Source organism: Mastigoproctus giganteus, chromosome 9, assembly GCF_048544385.1.
Source record: "Mastigoproctus giganteus isolate SK-2022 chromosome 9, ASM4854438v1, whole genome shotgun sequence".
In the NCBI taxonomy this organism is placed as follows: domain Eukaryota; kingdom Metazoa; phylum Arthropoda; class Arachnida; order Uropygi; family Thelyphonidae; genus Mastigoproctus; species Mastigoproctus giganteus.
In genome coordinates this window covers 85,920,396-85,932,763 of record NC_143583.1, presented here as the reverse complement: position 1 = coordinate 85,932,763, position 12,368 = coordinate 85,920,396, and the positions used below count along the sequence as shown (strand labels likewise).

Below are 12,368 nucleotides of genomic sequence, written 5' to 3'. Positions count from 1 at the left end.
CAGTGACTGGAAGCTGCAGCAGTAAGACATGCATAGATAGTCATGGGGGAGACCTTTGCCCAACAGTGGACTGACAATGGTTGAAAAAGGAGAATTAGATATTTTTGATAAAGAATCACGCAACTGGTGAGCCACATATCTGTAGTTGGAATACAATAGAATGTTAAAATAAGAATAATATAAACATTCGGTATGAATTTTATCGTTTGTAAATTTATATCTGTTCAAACTGATTTTATAACAATTTTATAACACAACATATGAGGTGTGGCTATTAAATAACAAGACTATTGAAGGTGTTTACTTATGCATAGGTTAATGCACACACATCATTTATACTACCAAGGTAGTTTTAACCATTTTAATTATATCTCATATTGCGAGTACCCTCACGATGAGTTTCCATGGTATTGCACTACCTCAAATAAGTAACACTTCACCTATGGAGAAGACTCAAAGCACGTATACTTATGTACCCTCATATTTCACCACTCGGCTATGCAGTCTTTTATGGAACAGTATCAAAACCTTTCCTGAATTCAAAGTATATGGTATCAAAAAAATAATTTTGAATGCAGTTTCTTTGTTACTGCATCATAGTATCCAGTCAGATTGATCAGAGGTGATCATCCCTTAACTAGTCTGTCTGTGACTGCAATATAATTGCATTCCTGTCTAGATTATCCTGCATTACTTCTTTAACCAGTGACTCCATTATTTTCCCCTGGAACAGAAGTTCAGCTAACAGGGCTGTGATTACTCATGTCACCTTTTGATCCTCTTTTGTGAATTTGGGGACCTCCATAGGGACCTCCCTAGAATTCAAAGATGCTCTCATAAATATGGCTAGGGGTTTGCTTACCTCCTTTGTTGCCTCCCTTAATATAATTGGATAGGAAACTAAATTATATCACAAAATCATTTAGTTCCCTGTTAAAGTTTGATAAACTTATCCATCCCCTTTCCTAAAGAATTCCTCATGTAACTGACTAATGCAAATGCAATATGCCTATTCAGTTTGTCAGCAACCTTATCAGGATCATAGGAGCAATATAGCCGAAGTTGCTCTTGCGCCATTAAACCCCAAACAACAACAACAACAACAACAACAGCAGGATCATCAACAGTTAAACCATTGACATAAAGTGGATCAGTGTGATTTAATCCCTTCCCTCTACTTTAATATTAGTAAATAAGTCATCTTTACTGCTTTTCTTTGCATCCTTTGCCAGAGACTATGTGTACTATGTCTTAGCTTGCCTGACCTCCTTCGTGACTTGAATGCAGACTTGTTTATCTCTCTCTTAGGCTTCTGTATCGCCTGATAATCTATATGCATCCCATGCACTTTGTTAAAAAATTGCATTTCATGTTTTCTAACTTGGTAGGGACATAACCCTATTATTTTAAGTATTTGCTATACAAAATTTTTGCTGATTGCAATGTTCCTTAACTCTTGTAATCTAGTAAAAACTGTACATTGGAAAATTTTAAGATCAGCAGGCATAAAATTTTAAGATGTGAACCCACACTTTATTGTATCACATGATTCATATCGTCTCATGATTAATTTTTTCAGAATTGTTTGCATTCATGCTTTGAAATTCTTGATTTCGCTTTTCTTAGTTAACTCTTACAAACAGTTAAGTTTTGCTGTCAGATCATATGAAAATTTCACTATCTGATTAATAATGAGTAATGACAGTTTAGATTACTTTTTTTGCATTTATTTAAACATTTATATATTTTGTGTGCAATATTCATTCTTAGGAAACCAAGGATGAGCAATGGAGGCGTGCAATGGAATATGTTAGTGCTGTTTCTGAATTGAATTATATGACTCAAGTTGTAATTATGCTTTATGAAGATCCTACAAAGGTAAGTTAATTTTCATATTTTCTCTTTTCATATTTACTTGCATACATGCAAATATTCAGCTCAATTTCTGATTGGGATGTTTTAATTTCATAGCTGTATTCAAAATTTCCTGTTTAAAATTTTAAAATTAGATTTTGAAGAGCTGTCCTACCTATTAAGTAATTAAAATAAAAATTGTTTTTTCAGTTATGAGATAGACTATTTCATTTATAAAAGAAACTGCAATCTTGCTAGTGTGATGTGAAAATAGGTTTTGAATTTTAGTTAAAATCTTTTTTTTTTTTTTACTTTAAAATTCTTTATACTTTTTATATACTACTTCCTTAGTTTAGGACACCTTATTCCTTTCTTAATTACAGTTAGCAGCAAAGCACATGGATTTAAATCAGCATGTCAAGGGGAGAGAGAGAGAGAGAGAAGCCAGACTCCACATGCTCAGTAATCTTGCTTGTGCATAACAGAGGCTACCAGTTAGAACTTGGGCTCACCCACAATCCATGTGCTATTGAATTCATATCATTCCAAGTCACCTCTGCTGTCTAACCATATTGTGTACAGTTAATTCCTAACTTTGTGTATTACTGAAATCATCCAGGTTTCTGAATCATAATGTTGATAGTCATCTTAGCAATAGTATTAATTTCATCAGTCGTCTTGGCCTTCAAATTTTTGTTGTTTTGCTAAGCACAAGTTCTGTATTCTGTTGATGTGATTATAATATTGATATTTTGATATAAGTTGCGAGAAAGGTATACTTGAATAGACATTGCTTAATTTAAATGTACCTGATGCCACCTTTAATGATCAAGTTAAATTTGTGTTGCTTAATGTGTCTGCATTGCTAAGTTTCATTTGCATTGTAACCTCAGAGGGCATAGCATATAAATTTAACTTTGATTATTAAATGTGTGATTACATTTCTTCTTCAGTTTAATTTAGTTTTAATAATTCTTTAATATTATTTCATAATTAAAGCAGAATCTTTGATTTATATTTTATTTAATATTTGTGTATTTTACATCATATGTTTTAGAGATATCAGTAATGCAGTTGCCTCCCATTACTCTTTATATTTCTCTCTCTCTCTCTCTCTCTCTCTCTCTCTCTCTCTCATCTCTCATCTCTCACACACACACACACACACACACACACACACACACACACAATTTTAAACAAATAACTTTTTTTTTTTTTTTTTTTTTTTTTTTTTTTTTTTTTTTGTTATTTAGGAAAGTAACAATGCTGATAAGGGTGAAAAATGAGATAGCGATATCACTCCATTTTCCAAAAAAGGAAGGAAGTCAATCAGCCTGGAGGAGAAGATTGATGGTCTCCAGTAATGTGTGTGGGAGGGGGCTACCATTGTCTCTGTCATGGATTAGGTTTTTTTTTTTTTTTTATGAAAACCCCAAACACGAAAGGTATCAAAACCTATAGTACTTAGTACTGTGCATGAGTTGAAGGAGAAGTATGGGGGGGGGGGAGAATGCCGGAAACTTTGCTCTAGAGACTAAACATGGGTTTCACCACTTCAAGCCTCCAATAAGCAAAGTGGTGGTATTTCACCGGTTGATGAAAGTCATCTACCACCTGAAATTGAAAGTGAACACACAGAGAATCATCAGGTTCCATAAGAATAAAATAATGAAAACCTATGATGCTAGCAATAAGATAGTGAAAGCAGATCATGCTACTTCTGCCCTTCCATATCCATGATGAAGGTGTTTGCTGTCTGGATCAGTGTCCTGGAATCTGTAGACAACTACCGTGACCTCTGTAACATCTCTATTAAAAATTTGTGGTGAACTACACTAATGATGAACTCACCAAGATTCCTTCATTGCCAGCAGTGGTTGATTTAAAAGCTTCAAACAATGCTGATATCTCTACAACTGCAAGTTTGCATGGTAGGGAAATTTGAGGGTGCAGAACATGACAAAGAAGGGAAGTTTCTGGAGGTTGTATAGAAATCATCAACATTGATGAATTGGGGAAAAGGGCTGCTTTGAAAGAATAAAGTTCTGTTCATTTTCCAGACAGCTGAAGACAGAGGAGTTTATTAGAAGAGTACATATTCATGTGACTGCATATATATTTATTTAAGGGCAGCCAGATTTTTGGCTTCACAGTTTACAATGGACCATGCATTTTTTGTGACAGTGTACAGGCTTCCTTACTTTTTAGTGTACATATTATCCACTGAACTGTGGCTGGCTCTCTCTACTATAAGCTTTATGTACATGTCAAATATCAGCTCCTACATACATACATAAAAGAAAACTGAGGGGGGCACAAACTGAAGTTCATCTTTATCTACCATGTATTTATCTAATCAAAGATTATCTGCCAGTGCATTAGCACCACAGCTTCATTGGATGGAAGAACTGAAAGAACAAGGAGTTATTCATGTCAAGAGAATCTCCATGAGAAAAGATGGTAATCTGATCCCTACCCGCAATCTGATCTTGACCTTTAACACACAGAATCATCCATCATCCATTAAGGCCGGATATCTGGTATGTAATGTCAGACCATATGTCCCAAACCGGCTACGGTGTTTCCGATGCCAGAAGTATGGACATTCCCAAACAGCTTGCCGGGGAACCCCTACTTGCGCAAAGTGTGGTTCAATCGAACACGATTGCGAAAACTGTAATGCTCCTCAATCAGTATGTCCAAATTGCAAAAAAGATCATCCCACTTATGCCAGAATATGCGAGCGCTGGAAAAGTGAGAAACTTATCCAGAAATATAAAACTGAGCATAATGTTTCTTACCAAGAAGCAAAAAGAATCATCTCACCACCAACTCATGCAGACAGACCTACGTATGCCCAAGCCACCAAAAAATTCCAATCAACCGGATCGCAAACTGAACTAACAGTATCCCCAAAACAGTCTTTCTCAAATTACGTAAAATCTTTGTACAGTGCAACTCAAACCCAAGCAGTAAATACACCAATTACCATACCACAAGAAAACGTCCAGACTCCGGATCAAGGACCCAAAGAAAAACATATCCTAACTTCTAGTCACCAACAACAAATGGACACTAAAGAAAAATCAGCAGATGACCCTGTTCTTCAAATTTTTGTTGAAGAAGACATGGACACCGAAAGGCCTTCCTTCCCAAAAAAAGATAAAAACAAAAATGAAAAACAGGAAACTTCAGCAACCCGAAAATGCTCAGAAAGTCTAATAAGAGATAAATAATGAACAGAATAATACAGTGGAATTGTCGTGGATTCCGTGCCAATATCGATGACCTATACGATCTTTCTTGTAAGTACTCACCAATATGTCTCTGCCTTCAAGAGACGTATTTAAAACCCCAAAATACACCAAAACTGTCTCGTTATAACATTATTAGAAAAGACAGAACCAATCAGAATAATGCACATGGGGGTGTAGCTGTTTTAACAAACCCACATATTCCTGCCAAACAGGTCTTACTGAACTCTCCCCTCAAGGCAATAGCAGTCCGTGTGGCAGCTGACATCCATATGACAGTCTGCTCCTTATACATCCCACCAAGCTATACCTTCCAACAAAATGATCTCAACAATCTTATAGCTCAACTCCCAACACCTTTCCTCATTCTAGGAGACTTAAATGGTCATCACACTCTATGGGGTAACAACAACATCGACCAAAGAGGAAAACTAATTGAACAGTGTCTAGACTATAACAACCTCCTTCTTCTAAATGACGGTTCACCTACATACGTTCACCTTCCTTCAGGAACAAGCACTGCAATAGATTTGTCTATCTGTTCAACAACCTTATATCCTATTCTAAAGTGGACGATAAACAACGATCCGCTACATAGCGATCATTTCCCCATAATAATTGAATTACTTAATAAGCCCTCTCATCATCCTACTAAAATTCCACATTGGCTCACTGAAAAAGCAGATTGGCAGTCCTATAAAAAATTAACTAAGCTTGATCCCGAAATAATCCAAAATTCCACAACTGATGAAGCAGTTGACTATGTCACAAAAACGATATTACATGCAGCAGAACAAACTGTCCCGAAATCCTCATCAAAATTACCAATTCATCCAAAAACCTGGTGGAGTGATGAATGCCTTGTGGCTAAAAAAGAGCGAAGCAAAGCTTGGAATTCTTTTCGCCGGAGTCCAACTACAACCAATCTCATTCAATATAAACGCGCTAGAGCAAGAGTGAGATATGTCAGATGCTGCAATACAAAGGCTGCTTGGATCTGCTTCACTTCGACTATTAATCAAACAACGCCTACACATAAAATTTGGAAAGCAATCAGAAAAATGAGTGGCAAATATAAAACGATACCTGTACCCATCATGGAATGGAGAGGGCAGAATGTAAATGATCCTGCTGGAATTGCCAATATACTAGGTGAAACCTTTGCAAAAACATCAGCAATAGAAAGTTATACACCGACTTTCAGAAGATTAAAAACAAGTTTAGAGAAACAAAAGTTAAACTTCTCTTCAAAAGGAGATGAACAATACAACCTACCTTTTACCATTCACGAATTACACAGAGCTTTGTCAACATCTAGATGCAGTGCTGTAGGACCAGATAATATTCACTATTCCATGATTCAGAAACTTAGTACCGAATCATTACAGTTACTTCTTCATCTATTCAATAGACTCTTCCTGGAAGATAAATTCCCTAATCAATGGCATCGTGCCACAGTCCTTGCCTTCCCTAAACCAGGTAAAGACCCTACAAATCCCACTCATTATAGACCAATTGCCTTGACCAGTTGCATTTGCAAAATTCTCGAAAAGATGGTGAACCGCCGACTGATCTGGTAACTTGAAAATCTCAATCTCCTACATTCTGCACAATACAGTGTCCGACAAAACAGATCTACACTAGATATACTAGTCAGACTGGAAAATTCCATTCGAAATGCATTCCTCAGATTGGAACACCATGTGTTAGTCTGCTTTGATATCAGTAAGGCCTATGATTCCACGTGGAAGTATGGAATACTCCGTGAACTGCATCGCCATGGACTTCGGGGTCACCTCCCGATTTTCATACAGAATTCCCTATGCAAGCGTACATTCCAGGTTCGATTCAAAACCTCACTGTCCCAAGTATTTTCCCAAGAAGAAGGAGTTCCTCAAGGCTCTGTACTCAGTGCTTCACTTTTTATAATTGCAATAAACACCATTGCCGGACAAATTCCAAACACTATTGATAAAGCACTGTAGACGACCTGAGTATTTGGTGTCATGCAAAAAACATGAATACTATTGAGAGACAGTTGCAAGGGGCAGTAAATAAGATCTGTTCATGGGCTCAGACTAATGGATTTCAACTTTGTCCGGAAAAAACATTTTGCATCCATTTTTGCCACCAACGCAAACTCCATCCCAATCCAGAGCTAGAACTGAATCGCCAACCAATAGCAGTTCATCCGAGCATACAGTTCTTAGGAATCACTTTAGACCAGAAACTCACTTTTGTTGAGCATATCAAAAGACTAAGAAACTCATGTCAACAAAAACTAAATATCATCCGGGTTCTCTCTGCAACTAATTGGGGAGCTGATCGCCTTACTTTATTACGGCTATATAGAGCATTAATAAGATCAAAACTTGACTACGGAGCACCAGTCTATAGTTCAGCAAGACCTAGTGCCCTTCGCTGGCTTGACCCTATCCATCATAGTGGAATACGCGTTGCATTAGGAGCATATCGCACGTCACCAATACATAGCTTATATGCTGAAGCACACGAACCTCCTCTCTCGATCAGGCGACAACAACTGATACTACGTTACGCCTATAAAATTAGATCTATGCCAGAACACCCAAATTGGCAGATAGTTTTCTCATCACAGCACACCAGGTTATACCAAAACCGCCCTAATGCTAATCATCCTTTGGGTATGAGAATAAAACGCCTCTTAGAAGAACTAAATCTAACCTTAGACAATGTGGCACATAGCCTCCCATCCTCTCTTGCTCCTTGGAATATCATTTCGCCCTCATGTGATTTACATCTGCATGAATGGAATAAATCTACATTGCATAGAGAAAACTTCTTGCAGCTATACCATGCAGTAGTGAACCAGTTTACTAGCTTTTCCATAGTACATACTGATGGATCAAAGAATGGTGTCCACGTTGGAATCGCCGCAGTTTTCCCAAACATCACATTAGCTTATCAGTTATCACATGAGTTCAGTATATTTTCCGCAGAACTAATAGCAATTCAGGTTGCACAGAATCATATCGAGTCTTCCGATATTAACAACAGCATAATTTTCACAGATTCCTTAAGTGCCCTTCAAGCACTAAAAAACACAATGAACATCACCCACCCAGTCGTGAAAAGAATAGTCAGCTCTCTGCATACCTTATCAGTACTTGGGAAAAACATGCACTTCTGCTGGGTCCCAGGACATATGGCAATTCCTGGAAATGAACTAACAGACAATGCTGCCAAATTAGCTCACCTTCCACCCGAGAAAAAGTGGAAAGTGCCTCATCAAGACTATCGACCAATAATCCAGGAAAAATGCACGTGCCAATGGCAGTTATTATGGGAAAATCAGCCAAACAATAAACTTCGAAGTATCAAGCCAAACCTTGAGCGATGGCCTTCCAGCTTCAGTTCAATCCGACACCAGGAGGTAATATTGGCTCATCTGCGAATAGGACATACAAATGTAACTCATGGTTATCTTTTAAGAGGAGAGATACCCCCTCAATGTCATCACTGTAATACAATGCTCACAGTGAAACACATTCTGGTTGAATGCACAAAATATACAAGAGAACGCCAGAATCTTTACACTGCAGCCACAACAAAAGATCCTACACTTACCTCACTTTTAAACAATGAAACAAATGTCTCAAGCATTTATAACTTTCTCAAGATAATTAAAGTATATCACCTCCTTTAGTTAGGAAAAAAAAAAAAAAAAAAAAAACTTTCTGGTTCCTTCTTTCCATTTTCTCTATTTGAGAAGAAATTACATGCATAGTTACCATATGCATGGCGCACTATGGCCATAGTTGCCGATGCGCCCAATAAATTTCGAAACAAACAAACAAACAATCATTGGATGGATGACTGTTATGCTGTTTGTTAATAAATTCCTTTTCCCTTAATTTATGAACTGCATGCATTTTGCAGAAGGGAGAAGTTTGCCTTCAACATCCTCTTTATCTCGGGTATATATGTATGTGTCACATGTAAAAGGCGCCTGAGGTTTCTCTTTTCTTTTCACCTGGTGTGATGATCACAGATTGTGCAAAATCAGTTTTGTGAAATTCAGTTTTTTTTTTTTTTTTTTTTACTGGTCACTTTGCTACCAGGGAAAAGCAGTCACTCAGAAAACTGCTTTCTGGTACCCATCCCTGCTGCAAGGAAGCAGGACGTCCATCTACTATATTCATCATTGGGTGCCATTCCCCTAACCTCTATCTAGGTATGGCGAGGTGAACCTAGCAGAGAATTCTGTTTAATGTGTATCTGTTCCAAAAGATCCAAAACCTTCCTAAAATCGAATGCCTCCAGAACTGTATGCAGTAGTAAAGGTGCCTTTATACAATAGGATGAACACCTATTGTATAAGGCATTGGTTAGTCCGCACAGTAGGATAATCTGTATATCATTGATTATCGATTATTCCTATCACTCCTAGTGCCTTAGCCCAGCATAGGATGCATCTTGACAAACACACAGGCCCAGCACAGGATGCCTCTTGGCAAATACTTTGATCTCTCTCTCTGTTGTTTGTTATTTGGTTTTTAGGAGCATTAGCAACTAAGGCCATATTGCTCCGGGAATATGCGGTGGTCATTCCCTGACCTTTCCGCATCCTCCGTATTTGGTGGTGACGGGCTCAAACCCCGGTCTAATCAAGAAGAGTGTGCTACGCACTGCTGCCCCTTCCCACCTGGCTATGGAGGCGCCTTCTCTCTCTCTCTCTCTCTCTCTCTCTCTCTCTCTCTCTCTCTCTCTCTCTCTCTCTCTCTCTCTCTCTCTCTCTCTCTCTCTCTCTCTCTCTCTCTCTCTCTCTCTCTACTCTACCCCTCTAATATTTCACCTAGCCCTTGGCCAACCTTCGGGCAGCTGCCTCTATCCTTCCCTACCTTAGACTATCCTCTTGCGCTCCTTTCTAAACAAACAAACAAAAAAATAAATAAATAAATAAATAATAATAATAAAAAAAAAAATTTTTTTAATTTATTTTTTCATTGGACCCACCATGGGTAGTTTAGGTGACTCTATGGTGAGCCCAGCCAGAGTACCAAGTCCTATGTCTTTGTTGTTCTGCACTACTTTTGAGTATAGTATCACCCATCTGGTTTATAGTATTGTTTGACTGGTGGCACTGGTGGTTGCCCAAAACTCTGTGTTTATTACTCTGTAAAGGCCAGAATGTGTTATAGATGTGGTTTGCATGAGGATTGTGTTGTCATCTGGCCACTTAACTGCGGGGCCTTTGGATCACAAAATTACTCCCATTGCCCATCCAACACCATGTGGAGGTGGGCCAGTCGGCAGGGTGGTACTCTGGCTGGGCTCACCACAGAGTCACCTAAGCTATCCATGGTGGGTCCAATGAAAAAATAAATTTAAAAAATTCTTTTTTATTATTATTATTTATTTATTTTTTTGTTTGTTTGTTTAGAAAGGAGTGCAAGAGGATAGTCTAAGGTAGGGGAGGATAGAGGCAGCTGCCCGAAGGTTGGCCAAGGGCTAGGTGAAATATTCGAGGAGTAGAGAGAGAGAGAGAGAGAGAGAGAGAGAGAGAGAGAGAGAGACCAAAATATTTGCCAAAAGGGGTATCCTGTGCTGGGCCTGTGTGTTTGCCAAGATGCATCCTATGCTGGGATAAAGCACTAGGAGTGATTCTGCAAGCTGCCAGCTATTCAGGTCATCAAATTAGCCCCTAGAATATCTCACAACACTAAGTAAGGTGCACAGTCAAGTTTGGTGGGTTGGTTCTTTCCACGATTTTCAAGCCTGTGGAAGTCCTTTGAGTGGGCCTAGTAAGAGGATGGTCATAATTAATGGAGTGTTCTATCCAGGGTTGATCAGTTTGAGATAAGTGAGAGCAGTGGTAGATGGTGTAGTCAGTTATTGTTCCCAGCAAGGTTCCAAAGTGACACTCTACAAATGGAGAAAGCTTCCTGAGCAAACCTGGAGAAGGCATTATAGCAGTCTTGGTCCGTGACAAACTGATACTTGGTGCCCTACAGGAGGATTTAGATGGCTGTGAGAAGGATGGCCCTAAGGTCATCATAAAACAGACAATGGTACACAGTGTGTATCCAATCTCTGGGGTACTGCAACTGCATAGTGGGTCCTCAGTAATTCCAAAATGAGAGAAGTTTCAGTGATGTCATTAGAAATTATATGTATAGGCCAGGTGAAAACCAGGGAGGAGGTTTGGGATGGGTGATGGAAGAAGGAATTGTTTGATAACAATGCCTTTAGGGGCTTTGTCCCATCTAGTCTGCCATCCGTATGTGGTGTTCATTGAGCATTTTTTTCCTGTAATGGTGCAGTATACCCTGGAGATGGTAAAATGCATGATTTACTGGATGGACTGGAGATTGGTAGAATTTCTGGTGACAGTGGCTCTGGTCACCATGCTCCTGCACCTTAGCTAATGATGCAAAGAAAGACTGCTCTGTACAGGATGGTTAAGGTCCTGCCATAGAGGCCCCAATCCATTGAAAGATTCTTTTGATCAGAGCTTTATACTTGTGGATTTTGGTACTAAGATATTGCAGATGTGGATTGAATGTGAGTTTTATGCTGGCATAGCTGACACCCGTGTGCAGTACCTTGTATATACCAATATTAAATTTTAATTTCTACTTCTTGTCTCATTTGCCAGTTCCTCTAGGTCTTCTTACATTAGCATATGATATTCCTATCATTAGGCTACCTGCCATCCTTTATTTTATAAGCTAATTAGACATTAAACTTGATATGCTCAATATCAAAAACAAAAAAAGCCTAATACTGAAGCCTGAGGAGCCCCTGCTAATAACATTATTACAAGAAGAGCAATACCCATTAATAATGATTCTGTCTTCTGCCACTTGACCATCTTGTTATCCACGACTCTAACTTGCCCCTAATGCCATGCTGCTCCAGTTATTTACTTTACTAAACTCTAAGTATATGACATCAAAATTATTTTTTGCATCCATTTCCTTTGTGACTACATCATAGTACTAATCATATTGGTCAGACAAGATCTCTCCCTAACAAATCAATGCTGTGAATACCATATAAGTGTATTGCTGTCTAGATAATCCTAAGTTACTTCTTTTGCCACTGACTCCATTAATTTCCATGGAACAGAAGACAGGTTTAATTATACACTTTCTCATCGTTCCCTTTTGGTCCATGACAAAAGTTATGTCAGAGGAATAGGGGAAACATTTGCTATCTCCAAATTATAGGTATCTCCCCTTAACCTAAGGATGCTCTCGTGATGATGATGGCTCCATG

The 12,368-nt window shown here is 38.4% G+C and overlaps 1 protein-coding gene across 1 annotated transcript in view; it reads left to right on the top strand.

The window, feature by feature from the left end:
* Positions 1 to 12,368, top strand: part of l(1)G0196 (inositol hexakisphosphate and diphosphoinositol-pentakisphosphate kinase) — an 832,616-nt gene that overhangs the window by 609,485 nt on the left and 210,763 nt on the right. Inside the window, exon 23 of the mRNA XM_090381508.1 lies at positions 1,771 to 1,878. Within this exon, the coding sequence (XP_090237634.1) occupies positions 1,771 to 1,878 (108 nt within the window). The remainder of the gene's footprint in view (positions 1 to 1,770; positions 1,879 to 12,368) is intronic.